This window comes from Oryctolagus cuniculus, chromosome 4, assembly GCF_051225735.1.
Source record: "Oryctolagus cuniculus isolate XC-2025 breed Fujian yellow rabbit chromosome 4, ASM5122573v1, whole genome shotgun sequence".
NCBI lineage: Eukaryota > Metazoa > Chordata > Mammalia > Lagomorpha > Leporidae > Oryctolagus > Oryctolagus cuniculus.
Genome location: NC_142870.1, coordinates 56,401,310 through 56,420,569, shown reverse-complemented (window position 1 = coordinate 56,420,569; position 19,260 = coordinate 56,401,310). Strand labels below are relative to the sequence as shown.

The 19,260-nt window shown below is 42.1% G+C and overlaps 1 protein-coding gene across 3 annotated transcripts in view; it reads right to left on the bottom strand.

Annotated features, from left to right (window-relative positions):
- Nucleotides 1–2,586: 2,586 nt before the first annotated feature.
- NFKBIZ (NFKB inhibitor zeta) overlaps nucleotides 2,587–19,260 on the bottom strand; it is a 35,712-nt gene continuing 19,038 nt past the window's right edge. Inside the window, exons 1-12 of one of the 3 annotated variants that reach the window (XM_089330336.1) lie at nucleotides 12,108–12,130; nucleotides 11,678–11,817; nucleotides 11,138–11,168; nucleotides 10,926–11,029; nucleotides 10,059–10,828; nucleotides 9,289–9,394; nucleotides 8,693–8,839; nucleotides 8,441–8,504; nucleotides 8,001–8,170; nucleotides 6,696–6,806; nucleotides 6,411–6,578; nucleotides 2,587–3,890 (exon numbers count right to left, since the gene is read on the bottom strand). In XM_089330336.1, the coding sequence (XP_089186462.1) occupies nucleotides 3,837–3,890; nucleotides 6,411–6,578; nucleotides 6,696–6,806; nucleotides 8,001–8,170; nucleotides 8,441–8,504; nucleotides 8,693–8,839; nucleotides 9,289–9,394; nucleotides 10,059–10,828; nucleotides 10,926–11,029; nucleotides 11,138–11,168; nucleotides 11,678–11,806 (1,854 nt within the window). In that variant the 5' untranslated portion in view covers nucleotides 11,807–11,817; nucleotides 12,108–12,130 and the 3' untranslated portion in view covers nucleotides 2,587–3,836. 3 annotated transcript variants of the gene reach the window in all.

The window sequence follows — 19,260 nt, the reverse complement described above, 5'->3', positions numbered from 1 at the left end:
CTTTCTCGACCTGATACTCATGAGTATCAGTCAATGGTAAGTCTTACCAGTCAATGGTAAGACACCTGATGAAACTTGCCAACCATCCTAGTCTAACCAAACTACATTGAAATCACCTACTGTTCTTGCCAATCTCCTTGCCTTGATTCCTGTTCTCTTTACTTCTTTCACATACCTCTCCACCCTTTCTATGAACATCCAAATCAACTCTTTTAAAGATATGAGTATTTCAAAAAGTTTGTGGAAAAATGTGATCAAAATATGGGTTTATTTCAGTGCCAGATAATTTTTCACAATTTGTCAAGAATGTACTTTATGAAAAATCTCTGCGTGCATCTCAAGTTTTTTTGCACCTAAATAAACTCATACTTTGAATTCCATTTTTCCACAAACTTTTGAAACACTCTCATACAACTCAAATGTTCTACTGTGAATCTTTTCCAGTCAGCTATAAATTCGTTTTCTGAATCTATAGCATTGGCTTGTCACTCAACATTCTACCCAATAAAGAACACACTGTCTTGCACATAAACATCGTAAGATTAAGATGTGTGCTCGAGGGGCTAGTGCTGTGGTACAGCAGGTGGGGCTCACACCTGCAAAGCCAGCATCCAACATGGGTGCCGGTTTCAGTCTCAGCTGCTCCACTCCCAATCCAGCTCCTGGCTAATGGCCTATGAATGCAGTGGAAGACGGCCCAAGTGCTCAGGCCTTTGCACCCACGTGGGAGATCCAGAAGTTCCTGGCTCCTGTCATCATATCGACCCAGCCCTGGCAGTTGCAGCCACCTGGGGAGTGAACCAGCAGATTGAAGAGTCTCTCTCTCTCTCTCCCCCTCCCCTAATTCTGCCTTTCAAATAAATCTAAAAAAAAAAAAAAAAAAAAAAAAAATTGTCCTAGGGATTGGTGCTGTGGCATAGCAGGTAAATCTGCCAGGCACCAATTCGAGACCCGGTTGCTCCAGCTAATGCAGCTGGGAAAGAAAGTAGTGGAGGATGGCCTGAGTGCTTGGGCCCCTGAAACCATGTGGGGAGACCTGGAAGAAACTCCTGGCTCCTGGCTTTGGCCTGGTCCCAGCCCTGGCTGTTGCCAGCAGATGGAAGCTGTCTGTTAACTCTGCCTTTCAAATAAATAAATCTTTTTTAAAAATGCCCTAGGGGCCAGAATTGTGGTGTAGTGGGCAAAGCTGCCATCTACAGTGCCAGCATCCCATATGGGAGCCAGTTTGAAACCTAGCTGCTCCACTTCCGATCTAGCTCTCTGCTATGGCCTGGGAAAGCAGAAGATGGCCTCGGGCCCCTGCACCTGCATGAGAGACCTGGAAGAAGTTCCTAGCTCCTGACTTCAGATTGGTGCAGCTCTACCCATTGCAGACATTTGGGTTTGAACCAGTGGATGGAAGATTGCTCTCTCTCTCTTCCTTTGCCTCTCTGTAACTCTGACTTTCAAGTTAATAATCTTTTTAAAAAATAAAATAAAAATGCCCTAAATGTCTTTGGCTCACATAATCATACATCTTTGCACATGCAAACATGCTTGCTAGACATTGGTTCAATTATGAGAGAACCTAAAACTCACTTGGGAAAAGCTCAATGTGTAGCTTTGTTGTGGTAGTGCATCATTTTACTGTTCTGGTTATCAGGTTGCATTTGCAAAGCATATTACCCTTATTTCACTTAAGAGAAAAGTTGTATTTGATGTACAGAAATGGAGATCAAGTAAATTGTTAGCCTGTCATATTCTGATGAACATGAAGCCCCAATACTGTACACAGCATTGATGTATATATGCATAAGTGTATTTTTCCAGGGAAATGAGTAATAGCTTTCAACAGATTCTCAAGAGTCCGTGAGTTAAAAACTAGAACATGTGAGAGTAATTGTCACAACTGATGCTGAGAGAAATGTTTTTTCTTTTCCAAAGATTTACTTTGAAAGCCAGGGAGAGACAGACAGAATCTTCTATCCCCAAATAGCATGGCTAACTCCTTCTGGGTCTCCCACGTGGGTAGCCAAGAGCCCAAATATTTAGGCTATCTTCTACTGCTTTCCCAGGAATATTAGCAGGGGACTGGTAGAGCAGCCAGGACTCATATGGGATGCCAGTAAAACAGGTGGTGGCTTAGCCCTCTGCACCGCAATGCAAAGGTCCCTATGTTGATGTATTTATGCTCACACACATCAAAATGGTTAGGTCGGGAAATGGAAGAACCTCGTTTACTCTGCTCACCGATTAAACCTCTCAGTATGATGCTATTAATCTCCCAGCTGTTTTTCTTCTGTTCACTGCTCCCTTTTACCTTTTTTTTTTTTTAACCATATGAACTTCCGCATAATGGGCAGTTTCTATTAATCTTTCATGATAGTTCCAGAAACATAATAAACCTCTATTGATGAACCTAAGTAATTTTTGATGGTAAGTCTTGTGTATCTTTCAGGAAACACGTTCTCAAAAAAACAATTCCAAGTTTAAATATATTAACCAATGAATGTATTTATATAAGTTATTTGGAGTACATTCTCTGTCTATGGCAATTAAAAACAAAAGACCATGACAAGAAAACACACGTGGTCAAGACAAACAGTATTAGTGAATTAATGTTTATTTAAAATCATGGAAGACTTTTTCCAGTGCGAGTGGACTGGTTTGCATCATACCATATTTACAGATACCAAATGACTCTAACTTTTGTCCACAAGACATACTGGGTCAAACAATGTGATCAATTCAAAGGTGTATCTTTTTAAAAGAATATAAGTGCTTAGCTACAAAGATAATTTAGTCAATTGCTTGTGAGACCATTTAAGAAAAAGAAGTTTTCAATGAGCTAAATTTATTATAAAAATTTAGTGTTCAATCGAAGCCAAATATGTTCCTTGGGGCATTTTTTCCTGAATGTTAATATAAAACATCACAGTGCGTCATTATTGTTTGACAACAGTAAACAGGAAGACATGTTTTAACATTGACTTTCATTCTATTACATAAAAAAAGCAAAAATTTTAACAGGACATATAAGTTATAAATTCTACAGGGTGAGCCATAAAATGTGTCATTTTAATGCATGAGAAAAAGCATATTTACAATTCAAACAGCTCTTTCAGCCACTAAGGGAACAATCTCCATCTACTTTACTTACAAAGACTTTAGTTGGGTGATTACACAGTAATAGCTCCTTTGAATATGTAAGCTTTTTAAAAAATACTTATCAATTCACTTGCTATTTCCTATTGATTAAAACATTTCAAAAATGGTCATGTTAATGGCCAAATATGTACAATATTTTTAAAGACAAAAGTAACAATTATTTACAGTTTACAAAGATCAAATTCTAACTATGGACATCTTTCATCTAGTCCACTGACTAGAGACTTTCCAACACAAATAATTAACAGCTACTGTACCAAGCCAAATGAGCCTCAATACTATACCCAGGCTTTATTTTTTCCTTCCAAATGCTTTCACTTTTTTCTTAAAGAAATGTTTATAATTTACCTGCTTTCAAACTGGCAACAGCTACAAAAGCACCGCCACAAAAACAAAGTTTCTTCCTACCCAAAAGCTACTGTTAATTGAAGGCAATTTTACCACTCAGATCAAATTCAGATGTCTAAATCCCAGATACCTGGGTATGAAATATGTAAATCTGCCAAGAGAAATTAGATATTTTTCTTCTTTTCTTTTAATATAACCCACTATATAATAGTGAACTAAATATGTTTGTTTCATAGAAACAACTTACATTTGCCAATACAGGGCAAATGGTCTATGTACAGATACATTAGGACTGCCTAACTGACAGTGAGTGTTGCTGACCAGGCTCCAAGTGAATGGAGCTAATACGGTGGAGCTCTCTGCTGAATGGATTTTCCCTTCAGGATACGTCGGATCTGAAAGAAATAAGTAAGACTGTAATGTTTATTTTTTAATGATCAAAGTGGTACATTTCCTTCAGAGGTTCTTTTGTATATATGCTATACTATTCCTATTAACTTATAAGCATACGAAGAAATGTACACAATATTTTTCAGTATTTTCAGGTGACTTTAAAAAAATGCTATAACTCCTTTCACACTTTATTTCAGATCTCTTATAATGATCTTTTGAGTACAAAATAGTAAAAAAACTCCATTAAAAATTATCTGAGGTTGAAAAGCTCCAACAACTTAAAGATGACCTACATTCCTTTCTGAAGCTTTACTTCTGCTATTTGTGAAAGCACTTATTACAAGGCAATAATTACAGTGACATATCCTGTTCATCTTGAAGTTAGCCTTAACTAACAAGAACACAAAACCTATCTTATACTTGGGTACTTCAAAACAGTTTGTAGAAAATGAAATTAAAGGATAAGCATATTTTGGTGCAAAAAAAATTTTGAAATCCATGTAAATCTAGTTTTGCCAAAATATGCATCTTCCACAAACTTTTTGAAGATCCCTTTAAACACACACAAATAAATCATTAATATTCTTTCAGTAAGAATAGCGGCCATTCAGAATCAGCCCTTAAGGCATTTGGATCTTGCTAAAAGCCCATGAGAGCAGTTTCAGACATGGAAAGCCAAGACACTGGGGAAAAAAAATGACCTACATGAAAGATCTCTGTGAGTGAGAACCCAGTGGAAAGAAGGGGCCATCAAAGAAGGAGGGACCTTTCTCTAAAGGGAGGAGAGAACTTCCACTTTGTTTATGGCCCTGTCTAAATCCTGACGGAGTTTGTGGACTCAAAAAGCTTCCATAGCCTTGGCAGCTTATGACAAGAGCCTCGGGTGATCACTGACGTCATAAGAGTGTCAATTGTTAAATCAACAACAGGATTCGCTGTGCATTTGCACCCCATGGAAGACCTCTGTCCTTAATGAGTTGTATTTTGAGAATTAACAGTAAAACTAGTTCTCAAACTGTACTTTATACTTTGTGTATCTGTGTGGGTGAAAACTGTTGAAATCTTTACTTAGCATAATGTTGATCTTCTGTATATAAAGATAATTAAAAATGAATCTTAATGAAGAATGGGTTGGGAGAAGGAGTAGGAGGTGGGACAGGAATGGAAGTGGGAAGGCGGGTATAGAGGGAAGAACTGCTATATTCCAAAAGCTGTACCTATGAAATTTTTATTTATTAAATAAAAGCTTTCTAAAACAAAATAGTGGCCATGTTACCCAAATGACTATGAATCAGAGGCAGGCTCCCATGTTGGTGTATAGCCTATGGTTAATTTCATATCTCTGACAGATTTTTGCATATGTTTCTTACCTCACAGATACTTAGAGCAACAGTTTAGAAGAGAGAAGATAGGGGTAGGAGATACAACTGATAACTACTAGAAGGAAACACAACGACCACAGTCTGACAATAAAAGCAAATACTGTGTGTTCCCCCAACACACACACAAAAACAGAAAGGAGAGCAATGTGAGAACATTCCATTCCTCAGGAATTCCTGTGAACATCATTTCCGGAGTGCACACCACTACCAATGAAGCTCAAATAAATATTAAGCTCACTAGTTAATGACAGTCCCTGGCCTTGAAACTGCTATGAATCACAATTACTGCAAAGTTTCTATAACTACTAAGAGGTGTAATTTACATAAAAAGTTTTTATGAACTATCAAGAGATTCATTCAAAGTTATATGAACCCTACAAATAGGGGTTACTCTAATATTATAGTCATTATGACAGACAGGAAGCAAAGAAAAAGCTAAATTGTATTCTATATATTTTGTGATTAATAAAGTATGTAATGACCCACCAGAGACAATCATTCTCAGTTCCCCCAGGAAAATATTTGCACTTTAAGTTCTTATTTTAAGTTCTTACTTTAACATTTTAAGTTCTTATTATCTAGAGAGGTTCATTCATGTGATACTATTCAATTCCCAATAATCATATATAATCATATTTTATTGAGTAAAGCAAAATTTGCCTTAAAATATTCCTAAATTCTAAATTATTCAAATTGCCTTCCCAGTCCCTTTCAGGATCACGTATTACTCTAGTAAGCTTTTTATTTCTATAATAAAAATAATAGCTCATGTTCACTAAGCATTTAATATGTGCCTGGAACTACTACAAATACTCAACATATATCAAGTCATTTACACCCACGAAATTTGAAAGCACGGCTTATAAAACTCAGATTCTCTTCCCTGGTGTACCTTCTATTTCACCAGTTTTCAAATCTAGAACCATTCTGATCTACTCTAAACCTAAACCTGAGTCACGGAAGAGAGACTTCAGACCATTTTGGTCCTTGGAAATCCTTCCAATTTCTTAATCTTTTGGATACAAAGTAACTCCAAAGTGCTACAATGACTACTGTGAGACTTGGACACCTAAGGAGCATCTCCTATGTTTCAGACCAGATTGTCTAAGGAGAATGTCCCCTCCCTCCTGTGACCCTCACCTGCTCTCCCACAGGGCCATCAGGAACCAAATGCACTGGCTGTTCATTCTCCAAGTTCCGTGTACTTGGGTCTGCTCCCTTCCTCATCAACAGGCGGACCGCATCCAACTGTGTCACCCGATACTGCAGGCTGGCAGCAACATGGAGGGCAGTGTTTCCATTGTAAGCCTGAAAACAAACAAAACCTACATTAGGTAGGGGGCTTTTGGGGAAAAGGGCTCAAAAGCTTGAAGGTGTAAAGGTCGTTCCAACTCTGGCATGGTCACAAAAGCTTTCTAAAAGTACCTTTGCATTCACAAAAGACAGGCAACTAGGCAGCTCCAAAAAGAGGCGAATGAGTTCCAGATTTGCTTCTTCAGCTGCAAAATGCAGGGCTGTACGGCCACTTTTACGGTCCTGGTCAAAGGCAAGAGGGAAGAAATTAAAATCCAGACACCAAGTCTTGGAAAACACTTTCACCTTGACCTTCAAATGTCTGACTCCACCAGGGAGACTCACTTTCAACACACCCTTCTCCACAAAGCCTCCCTTAATCCCAAGGTAAATGGACTCTGATTCTTCAATTTCCTATTAATTTGCCTAGCTGCCTCTTATCAGTCTATCCTTGTATACAGGGTAGCTATAAAACCGTGGAAACATAAAATGGTGGTTTTTTAATCATGTAATACATCTAATACATCAATAAACCATTTATTATGCATTCACCTGTGTTTCCAGGTTTGGTGGTCAACCTGCAGAGTTATATTTAACTGTTATTTCTTAACTCTTCTATCAGACAGTAAGTCCTCAGGGTCCCAAGCGATTTATGATCCAAAACACCTAACCTCCTTGCACAAAGGAGATACTCAGAAAATGAATCCTGAATTTAAAAGGACTAAAATATTTTCAAGTTCATAAAACAGAAAACTTAAGTCCAGATCCTACAACAATGAGGAAACTCTTACAAAAAGCATTCGTCCTCGGGCCGGTGCTGTGGCGTACCAGGTAAGGCCTCTGCATGTAATGCTGGCATCCCATAAGGGTGCCCATTTGAGTCACAGCTGCTCTACTTCTGCTCCAGCTCTCTGCTATGGCCTAGGAAAGCAGTAGAAGATGGCCCAAGTGCTTGGGTCCCTGCACCTGCATGGGAGACCCAAAGGAAGCTCCTGGCTCCTGGCTTCGGATCAGCCCAGCTCCAGCTGTTACAGTCTTTTAAGGAGTGAACCAGCAGTTGGAAGACTGACCTCACTTGCCTCTGCCTCTCAAGTAAATAAATAAATAAATCTTTAAAAAAAAAAAAAAGCACTCCTCCGTGTATGAAAATGAAAGTGAAAATATCAATTCCAAGCATTTTCCTTTCCTTTAAAACAAAGACATTAATTTCACAACTAATTGATATTTTGGATAATAATCCACAGATGATTCAAATAAATCAATAAAGCAGATGAAAGGATCTTTCAAAAATCTAAGCTTCCTAACTACCCAACCATACATTGCCACTCACTCTGTCAATATTTTAAAAAGAAGTTTGAATTTGTACTAGAGAGTAAGATCACTGGCTTTAATCACTTTTCTTCCTGATTCCATCTCACACCTCTTTTGAGAATTTACCTTTGCTTCCACTGCCGCACCCATTTGAATCAGGCACTTAATGGTGTCAACAAGACTCTTATTCTTCAGTAAAAGCTCCTGGGCTTCAGGTGAATGAGGCTGCTGATTTCTCTGCAGTTCATGCACCACAGCATTGTGGGCCATGACCGCACAATGAAGGGGAGTCAGGCCTTTAAAAAAATTTGTAATAAAGCAGTCAGGGATCTCATTAAGTCTGCACGTCCCTCTACTGTTACAAACCTTTCACTTTCACTATAAATGGATTCCACAAATACGAAGGTAACCTGAATACTCCCTCTGTTGAGTTTTGTGCTAATGTTATCTATAGAATATTTTCGCTTTAATTACCTCCCTCATTCATTTTATGATACACAGTACCCTAAAGCTATGGACTCCAGACTCCAAATGATTCTTTATTCAATAAAGTTTCAGCTGCTTACCATCATAATTAGTTGCCTCAAGATCCACAAACTGATTGCTCCTCACAGCTCCCTTCTGAATTGCCTGCAAAATTTTAAAACAGACATCTGTTGGCAAAAGACAAACTATATAAATACTGATCTCTTGGTATCCCAAGGAATAATAAAGTCAACTCAAAACACACTATTTCACCAAGAAACCTACATCGCACTTCTAATATCCAAGCCCCCTCTCGGCCCACAGTGATGAGAGTCTGCGTCATTGCCTCTTACCTGAAGCACCTGGGGGTGCCCCTTCTCAGCACAGACATGCAGAGGTGTCCTTCCCCAGCAGTCTGTGGTGTTCACCTGGGCCCCAAGGTTCACCAGGTCCTGAACAATGAGATGCTGATTGGCAGCCACTGCGACCTGAAAGGCACTCTGTGGATGTTCAGGAGAAAAAAAGCATATATATATATATATGTATACACACACATATACACATATACATATACATACACAAACATGTGTATATATATTTTTATGTATATGTATTTTAACATGTAACAGTACCCTAACAAGGCATATGAAATTAAACTGTGACTTAGGGAAAATCCCACATAGAGAAAATAAATTCTACTAATAAGCAATCAGATATTGTAAGACAAGGAAACTAAAATAAACAGGGTGAGGCTTTATTATACTCAATCTTCGATCAAATAACTACAAAGTCAATGTTAATAACTTCAAGGTTGATGGTAGCAAAAGTCAACATCTCAAAGTTAATATTAACTAAACGCTCTTGCTCTTCAGTTCTGAAATTATCTGGTCCATCAGTCACTTTACTATGACCAGATCTTTGCCATTCCAGACTCTGCCAAGATCCTCACCTGCCCATTGTGCTCTTTAATATCCAGCATGTGAAGGGCATTCATCTTTCTTGCGAGAACATAGGAAAGTGCCCTTCTCCCCTGGGCAACAGCAATATGCAGGAACCTGGGGAACAAGCAAGGGAAAGGAGGTGAATCACTTCTAATTTCCCTGAAGTTCCTCTTAAAAAAAAATTTCCTTTAACCCTCTTTTTGATATATTGATACACTGAACTGGAATACTACAGAGCATAATTTGTTCTTTCTGGTAGGTTGGTAACACAGCCAAGTTGCAAAGGGATAACTCAGGCTACCAGAAATAAGAAAAAAGCTGCCAAGCACCATGCTGATCCCTTTGGAACTATAATTTTTAATACTCATAAAAACCCTGTGAGAAGCACTATCATTTTACGTGTTAAGAAACTGGGGCGGAGAGTGGTTAAATAACTTGCCCAATGCCACAAAAGTCATTAGCACAGATTAGGATTCAATCTATAAATCAACTCACAATTTTTATGCTTAACTATGGTTTCTGAAGACACAGTTTATGCTGGTATTCCAAAACCAATTATTCAAAGACACACACACATATTTTTATTAATTTAGAACAATTAGTTTCAGCCAAAAAGAAAAGAGGTAAACTCTTAAAATATGAGTCACCATGGAGTAGCAGTTTCTGTCTATAATAGTCATCTTGGTTAGCCAACAATTAAGGTATCCAACTAGAAAAACTCTGCACCCACTAGATCCAACAAGTTTGACTTAAGTACCCGAGATAAAAGGATACTTACGTGTCACCATCTGCATCCTTTGAAAGAAACTGGTCTTGGGAGATATTTGCCAATTTGCTTTCTTCCTGCTCTACTTGCCACTGAAAAAATGACTTCCCTAACTGTGTGGTGCTCATTGGACTGCTGATGTCCTGGATTGAGCTTAAAGCGGTAGCGCCTGCATCATGCCCCGCCATGGCCTGACAAGCACTGTTTGGCATCAGACTGAAGTTCTGCAAGTGAGTATCATTTTGCTGCTGGACACTGGGGGAAGTCTGAATGGGAACAGTAATATTCTCAGATTCCCCATGACCACTTAGGAGGGTTGTAAAAGTGGTGTTTGGGCAGAACTGTGGTGCCTGACTATCAAAGAGGCTTGCTTCACAGCTGGGGGACTGGGAAGTCCTGGAATAAGGACTGTATTCCAGAGTCGGGTTATGGGTGTAATGTTGCGGGGGCGGCTGTTCTGTATTCTGGTTCTGCGGAGAATACTGATACATAGAAGCCTGGTCCATCACTTGGGAGGAGCCACTGACTTGGAATGGTTGGTATTTCTGAGGTGGGGAGAAGATCTGCCCTCCATGAAAGTCCCGACACGGCTCTTGTGGAGAGCTCTGAGTGACCACCACAGGGTTCATCCAGCTAACTTGGACTGTGTTCAAGGAAACTGGGCTGCATTCATTCTTAATGTTCATAATGTTCTGCAGCAGGTCGGCACAGCTGTCCTGTTTGGATTCATTGTGATGAACATCTTCCATGCTCTCTGCCGGCGTTGGTGTTTGAGGTGGTGTCTGCAAAAGAAAGAAAACACACCTTGTACTCTGCCTTCCTTCTAAAATTAGTTCAGGGATAACTTCAAAAGGGTATGCAGAAGCAAATAGTCCTTACCAAAAATTGGGTATGCAACAGAGCTGGCCTTTTGCAAGCTGGTCCATCAGAAAACAAATCAGGCCCTTTCCTTTTCCCAGTATATGATACTGTGTTCTTCAATTCTGTCCCAAGAAATGAATATGAAGTCAGTGACCGTTTTACCTTGCAAGTTTTCCCATCATCACACTGAATTATTTTACTCTAAGATTATGAACAGAAGTAACTCTTACCTGTGAACTGCTCTATATTCACACTTTGTGTCTATAAAAGAAAAAGAATTTCCAATTTAATATACACAAAATGGTTTCCTGCTTAATATATGTCAATAAAGAGACTTATCTCTACCGCCCTTTATAGCTTACCAGGAATCAGTTATTCTATCAATATTTACTTCATTCTCAGTTCTCATTCTCTCTTGCAACTTCCCCATTTTCACTTTCACCTTAGTTCAACTTATTAAGACTAAATTAATAAAGGCCACTTATCTTTTCCCTGTGTAGTCAAAACATCCCATGTCAACTGAATACTGATTATTTCCTTGGCCCTAACTTGCTTTCATTCATCAATTTCTCTCGGATACCTACCATGTGCCTGGCACTGGGTTAAGTGATAGGAACAGAGCAGACATCAAGACAAGTCCGGTCTCTGTCCTATGAACTCTATCATCTGAAAAACTGCAAGTGACTTACTGGACGCTGGTCAGTAGAAAGCAATAACCCTGGCAGACTAACCTCCCCTCCAACCCACTCAAAGCAAGAAATGCGTACCACCTTAAAATCATCCGCAGCTTGGCCAGAAGCCTTCTGCTTATGACTTCGGATGTGCAGCAGGAGTTCTTTCACGGAGTTCTTCACACGAACACCTTGAAAGGGTCCTCTCTGCTGCCTGCCAACCCCCATATGGGGCTCAACTGTTCGGGAAAAAAAAAAAAATGTTTTATGGCCCAATTAAATCTCTTCGTAGACACAAATCTTAACAACCCCCAAAGCATAGCCGTATAAATATAAAGTCCCCATGTAACAAACTGCAAAGTCTTTCCCAATTACTCTGGTCAGTGGCTTTGTGTGTCAGTCCCCAGCTCTACTCAAGAGTCTGAGGTTGCCTGAGACTTGCTCCTACATAGTATCCTAAGGAATTAAAGCCCTTTAATATGTAGTAGAGGGGAGGCCGGTGCCGTGACATAGTAAGTAAAACTGTCACCTGCAGTGCCGGCATCCCATATGGGCGCCGGTTTCAGTCTTGACTACTCCACTTCCAATCCAGCTCTCTGCTGCGGCCTGGGAAAGCCGTGGAAGATGGCCCAAGTGCTTGGGCCCCTGTGCCCACGTGGGAGACCCAGAAGAAGCTCCTGGCTTCCAATCAGCATAGCTCCGGCCGTTGCGGCCATCTAGGGAGTGAACCAGCAAGCAGATAGAAAACGTCTCCCTCTCTCTGCCTTTCTGTAACTCTGCCTTTCAAATAAAAAAAAAAAAAAAAAATCTTAAAAAAAATGCGGTGGAGGGCCAGAGCCAATGGGTAAGCCCAAATTAGTCTGCCTCTTTCCCATGAGATAGATCACAGATTTTATCACCCTGACTCTTAGAGATTTGTAATTATTCTTGACTTCGGAAAAAACTTGAGGGAACAGTTTTTCAAATCAAAGACTCAATATTCACATCAAAATTGAGAGTCCATTAATTCTACACACCTAAAAAGGTATAAAACAGCTTCCTTCAAAGATCTCAATGAACCAAAAACTAATTAACAACATTTTAGACTTATTCTTATTACTTCCCTCAATTCAACTGTGCCAAGAAAGCTTAAGTCACTGAGCTTAAACACATTTCCAATACACATGCAGGATTTCCCGTTATGGGAATTGCTCATTCAGGCCTTCTAAGCAAAAAGGAAATATGCTCATTTCACATTGAAACTTTAAAACACACTTTTAAATGTGGTATCTATGTAGGTAAGTGTTCCACTTCTGACCAGCAGTGCATCACAACCAACTGGGATATAAGATGAGCTCAAACATTTAAAATGTCAGGAAATGAATAATTCAGCCACTCTATCAAAAGCAGTAAAAAGATGGGACAAGAAACAAAGCACAATCTGAACATACGCATCATAAAGGAGACTAACATCTCAACAATGAGGAGAGTTACTAAACACAATTTAGGGATTTCAACAGATAACAAAACTGCCAAAACCTAACATGGCATTCCTCTGGAATGATAGCAATTAATAAATCAACGTCACAGGGAGAAAAAAAATGTACTTTCAGAAATCCCCAATGGCTGTGTGGTAAACCAAGGAACGAGCAACTACTTTTATCCAGATGAATGTCAAATGTGAAATAAAAGGTTCTAAACACACACTTTTTAATTGTTATACATTTTTTTTATTTTTTTATTTTTTTGACAGGCAGAGTGGACAGTGAAAGAGAGAGACAGAGAGAAAGGTCTTCCTTTTGCCATTGGTTCACCCTCCAATAGCCGCCGCAGCCGGCGCCCTGCGGCCGGCGCACCGCGCTGATCCGATGGCAGGAACCAGGTACTTATCCTGGTCTCCCATGGGGTGCAGGGCCCAAGCACTTGGGCCACCCTCCACTGCACTCCCGGGCCACAGCAGAGAGCTGGCCTGGAAGAGGGGCAACCGGGACAGAATCCGGCGCCCCGACCGGGACTAGAACCCGGTGTCCCGGGCCGAAAGGTGGAGGATTATTAGCCTAGTGAGCCGTGGCGCCGGCCAATTGTTATACATTTAACAGCTGCTCAGCTCGCTTTCCCAATGATTTAAAATGAAAATAAAAATTGTTTTTAATAAAAGATCCTAAACAGCAGTGCCCAGCACTGAGGAACACCGGAAAGAGATGTTGTTTAAATCACGCTCACCAGACTCAGCAACCTTCGAACTTAGGCGTTACATCTCACCCACAACGGCATCCTGTTTTTCCCCAAATTATGCAACTCGGTTCATTAAGAAAGGAAACGAACCGATTCACAAGCGAAGAAAGGAAACATCACGCCTCTCTCCGCTACACACGGCTTATCCATCCCCACGCACACCGAAAACACAAAAGCAGATGACCACGGAGACCCCAACAGGCGTCCCCAGCGCGCCAGCATCGCCAGCTAAATCCACAGGCGCGGTCGCCGTTGGCCAGCTTCGCCTTACATCCCGGCAACAGCAATTCCTTCTCTTGAATGACCATGTAAGAGTTTCCAGAAAAACTTAGAAATCGTGACTGTAAACACTTCCCAATCCCCTTCTCGTTTCCCCTTAGCTTTTCACTAAAATACCCACAAGAAAGCTGCACCTCTAACAGACCCCAAAACCCCGTCACAGCCTAGTCGTCACACTTCACGAGCTGCTGGCGGGCAGACAGGGAAATTAGATGTCGTGCTTGCCCCCCGCCCCCACCCTGACGCCAAGCGCTCAGCCCTGAGGGACCTTGCAAGCCCGCCAGCTTTGAGTCAGCTCGACGCCAAGCCCAGGACAGGCATCCAGTACCGCTCAATACACGACGCCTAACGTGCCTATGTCCTGCACAGGGCCACCTTACAGCTGGCAGAGGCCTGCCCATCTGGGCGCCCGGCCTGTCCACCCCCAGGCGCGTGGGTCTCGGGTGAAACAGGGATGCCAGGACGCTGAGTACCTTGCAGGCGCTCGGTGCGGGCGCCGCCTCTCGACCGGGACTCGACAGCCCCGCAGGAGGACGCAGAGGAGAAGTCGGAGGAGTCAGAGCCGGGCGACCCGGGCGCCGAGGGCCCGGACGATGTGCAGCCCGCGTCGCCGGCGCCAGGAGCGGCGGCCGGCGGCGAGGCGCCGTAGAAGTAGGCCAGGTTGAGCGGGCTTGTCATGAGGCCGCAGTCGCCGGCCGCGTCCAGCAGCCCCTCTCCGCCACGGCTGTCGTCCAGCAGCTTGTCCACGATCATGCTCCCGGGCTCGGCGCTCGGGGCTCCGGGACACTGCACCACCGGCTCGTCGCGCGCGTCTGCCTTCTATAGCAGCGCTTCGGGGGACCTGTCGGCAGGCGCACAGCGCGAGCACGGGCGCGGCGAGGGTATTTAACCGGCCCGGCTATTGGCAGCACCCGGGCCGCCTCCCAGCCCCTCCTCCGGATGCGGCCGGTTTCCAGTAAAATGTACAGGATGAGGCAATGAGCCCTCCGCCCTCGCCCCGCCTGCCCGGCTCCGCCCCGGCCGGCCGCCTGTTTTCCTGTCCCTCGCCTGGAAACCCCGAATGTGGCTTCCCGCCGCTCGCCTCCCATACCCTGACCCCCGTCCGGCCGCCTGTCCAGAGGCGCCCGGGACGGCCCTCCCCTGCCCTCGGCGCGCCCCTCGCCGGTGTGGGCGCCCCAGGAGAGGTCGTGTGCCCTCAGGGCGAGGCGGACAGGCCCCGACAGGAACAGGTCGGCCTGGTTCGGCGGGAGTGGGAAGTCGGGACGGACGCTCCGCCCGCCCTGACGCGGCGAGCTCCCAGCCGGCCTGGGGAAAGGCCTGTTTCTCTGGAAGGTTCTCAAGAGCCTCAAAATAGCTTGCCTCCTCAAAGCAGCGTTTTTTAAAACGTGGACCCAAGTTGATGGAGATGGCGAAGCCGTTTTCTGCTCTCGAGTTATCATCTGGGCTACAACTAATTATTTTAGGTGCAACCCTAAACAACAGAGCCATTTTAACAAAATGATACACTTATGAGGGTACTTAAAAAACTCTCGGAAAATGGCATTAAACGATACATTTACTTTGGTGTGGGGAAACATAAACACTGAAAGCCATGCATACCATACACATTGTCCATGAACTTTTTAAAGTACCTGAATACCTATGTGTGTGCGTTTATGTAACTTTTTAAGTTCTACTTAGATTGTGCCTGATAAACAGGAATCCTGGCCTCCACTATTCTCAAATACTTGTTCCTCGGTGGATTTATACAACTGTTTACTGAAGCCCAACTGGGAAAAAAAAAATCCAGGCCAGCAGTTTGCAAGAGAAAGAGATGAATGATTAAGTCTGTCCTTTCAAGTGCATTATAACTTGGGAGAATGATAAGGTAAGTACACACATACTATATTAAAAGAACAGATTATGATTAAGTATCACGAGGAATACAAAGTTCAGTGAGTGGCCTAAAAAGAGACAACACGTCTGTTGGAGAATAAAGGAGGTCAGGAGGAAAATCTTTGCTGGCCTTCAGTACAGGCCGGCCCCATTTAAGGAAGAGGGAACGGCAGGAGCCAAGAGTTTATAGTCCCATAGTACTGTCACAGGGAAGATGATGACACAAAGTGTGAAAGGTAACTTGGTGCGCTCGGTGGAGCACCTCCCATGGCCAGCTGAGACACTGGAGCTTTCTTTGACAAACACTAAGGAAACAAGAATTTTAGGCAGACAGAATTAACTGGAAGCAGCTTAGAGGAGGTGAGACTGAGGAGCCCAGAGGCTATTAGGAACTATTGCATTAGCTCTGGACAGAATTAACCTGACCTTAGGAAAGCAAATGGAAAGAAAATGGAGCTGGGTAGCATTGCTAAAGCCGAATCCACGGAGCAGACATAGAGCCATCAAAGAGTACCCAGTCTGGCAATGGTTGGGGCCATGAGGAGCTGTGTCAGCTGCAGATCACAGAAAAAATCAGCTAAAGCAGGACATTAGGGTTCCAGAAAGGTGGGAGGGCATGGGGAGCTTGTATAGTTACCCTGTATTAACAGATGATATTAAGACCCTGCTGGGGCCGGCGCCGTGGCTCAATAGGCTAATCCTCCACCTTGCGGTGCCGGCACACCGGGTTCTAGTCCCGGTCGGGGCGCCGGATTCTGTCCCGGTTGCCCCTCTTCCAGGCCAGCTCTCTGCTATGGCCAGGGAGTGCAGTGGAGGATGGCCCAGGTGCTTGGGCCCTGCACCCCATGGGAGACCAGGAAAAGCACCTGGCTCCTGGCTCCTGCCATCGGATCAGCGCGGTGCGCCGGCTGCAGCGGCGGCCATTGGAGGGTGAACCAACGGCAAAAGGAAGACCTTTCTCTCTCTGTCTCTCTATCTCACTGTCCACTCTGCCTGTCAAAAAAAAAAAAAAAAAAAAAAAAAAAAAGACCCTGCTGGGAGTAGCTTCAGAGAACAAATGTCTTTGTTTCTCACAAAGATGTTGCTGTGAAACTTACTGCTGCCTCTCCCTCCCTCCAATTCTTGGTAATTTTCATAAAGTTAATTAATTAAAAGAAAAAACTCCTTGATGACTGTGAAAAAAATGCAAGGTCTCCAACTAGTTCATGGAAAATGTATGTCAGGAAAGAACTGCATGAATATCAAAATATTTTGCACAAAAATAAACTTATCTTCAAGTCCATTTTCCATGAACTTTTTGAAGTGTCCTTGTATAATAAAGGACTTAAATGCCCAAAGAAATTCCTAGAAAAATTTTTTTACAAAATTAATTCTCCTCCTAAAAGCATTTACAGTTTTGTTTAGTATATAAAAGTTCAAACCAAAAATCATGGCCTCTGGAGAACTTAATATATGTAAGTACGGTCAACAAAAGATTAACATTTCAAAATAACGTTTTCTATGAAATGCCAAAGTAGTAGTACTATTTGAGAAGATCCAGCACTGAATGCCCAGAAGCCCTCCCACACAGTATAGAAGCATGGTTCCTGGTTAGTATCACTACAAAAAGAGAATGTAAATATACTTTGCATTATTTCAGTGTTGAAATATAAGGTCCATTAGTCTGTTAGGTTGAACGGTATGACACTGACATTTCCCTAATCAAGTTTGGTTGAACACTCAACTCTGGGAGCTGGGAATGCAGTCACCATGTCATGAGGACATTCTGGAACAGTCAACCAAAGCCAACAGTCCAACCTCCTCATGAGTGACCTACTTTGAAAGCAGATCCTCCAACCCACATCACTCCTTCAGCTGACTACAGCACTGGCCAACATCTGGATTGTAATCTGATAAGGAACCTTGAGCCAGAACCCCCAAAGCCACTCCGAGATTGCCAGCACACAAAAACTGTATATGGAAAGTGGAGCTTTGAGAATCTGTCCAAAGTCGCACTACTCATTATAGGTAGAGAGAGATTAAAATCCTTGTTCATCTGATTGGGAATAATCTTTTGTTTAAAAGGGGGAGATTAGAAGACTTGTTTCCTCAAGGCTCAGATGTCCTGTCTACATTTAAAGATACTGAAACAGATGAAAATGACATATCAGAGAGTTCAGTGACTTATTAAAAGGAGAAATTTATTCCAAAGTCACTGGAAGAAACTGAAGTAAATAAAAATATGGCAATGCTGTTTTCCCTTGGCTTTAATTATGTTAATAATTTACCTTATTGTATCTTATGCAACGGAACATTTTTAATAGTTTTATGGTACCAGTTATAACACCATTTTGAAACCAAAGTTTTAAAAAAGAAACTGCATTTTAAAATGTAATGAACTTTTGAAAAGCTAAAAATTGTTGAAACAACTTTTCAAACTTGAAATGAAAACCCAGTAGCTTATAGGGTAAGATACCACTATCTTACAGAAGAGATCATAGGTGAATGAGTAATAAAGCCTGGTACAGTTTATTTTCTCAATGTGTTCTAGATGAAAAGTCACCAAGTGAAATCACTGTGGATGGGCATCTGGCCCAGCAGTTAAGACACTGGTTGTATCTCATAGTCTCCCCACATCACACAGCCCTGGTTTTGGATTCTAGCTTCCTGCCAGTGCAGACCCCGGGAGACAGCAGGTCTCTTGCCACTCATGTGGGAGACCTGGATTGAGTTCCGAGCTCCTGGCTCCAGCTACACCTGTCCTGTCCTTTGTGGAATTCAGGGGTAAGCCAGCAGGCATTTGGGGAGTGAACCTGCAGATTGCAGCTCTGTCTCTGTGCTTCTATTAAAAAAAAAAAAAAAAAAAAAAAAAAAAAACACACTGCACTGCCACCTTGTAATGATAAAGTAATTCAGTGAATTAAACATTTAACTGCAAACATATCTTGTCTGCAGAATTACATTTTTGCCTTAGAAATGGACAAAACTATAAACTGTATGGTTTGTGTTTCTATGGGGGTGCAAACGATTGGAATCTTTACTTAATGTACACTAAACTGATCTTCTGTAAAAAAAAAAAAAAGAAAAAAAAAGAAATTATCAATTCCCAACTTGACTCTCACTGGGATTAAACATGACAATAGGTCTGATCTGATTTCATCATCATTTAAAAAAAATCATCTATTATTTTTCACTTTATTTTTCTGTGTGGGAGCAAACTGTTGAAATCCTTACTTAAGGTATACTAAGCTGATCTTCTGTATATTAAGATAATCGAAAATGAATCTTGATGTGAATGGAAGGGGAGAGGGAGTGGGAAAGGGGAGGGTTGTGGG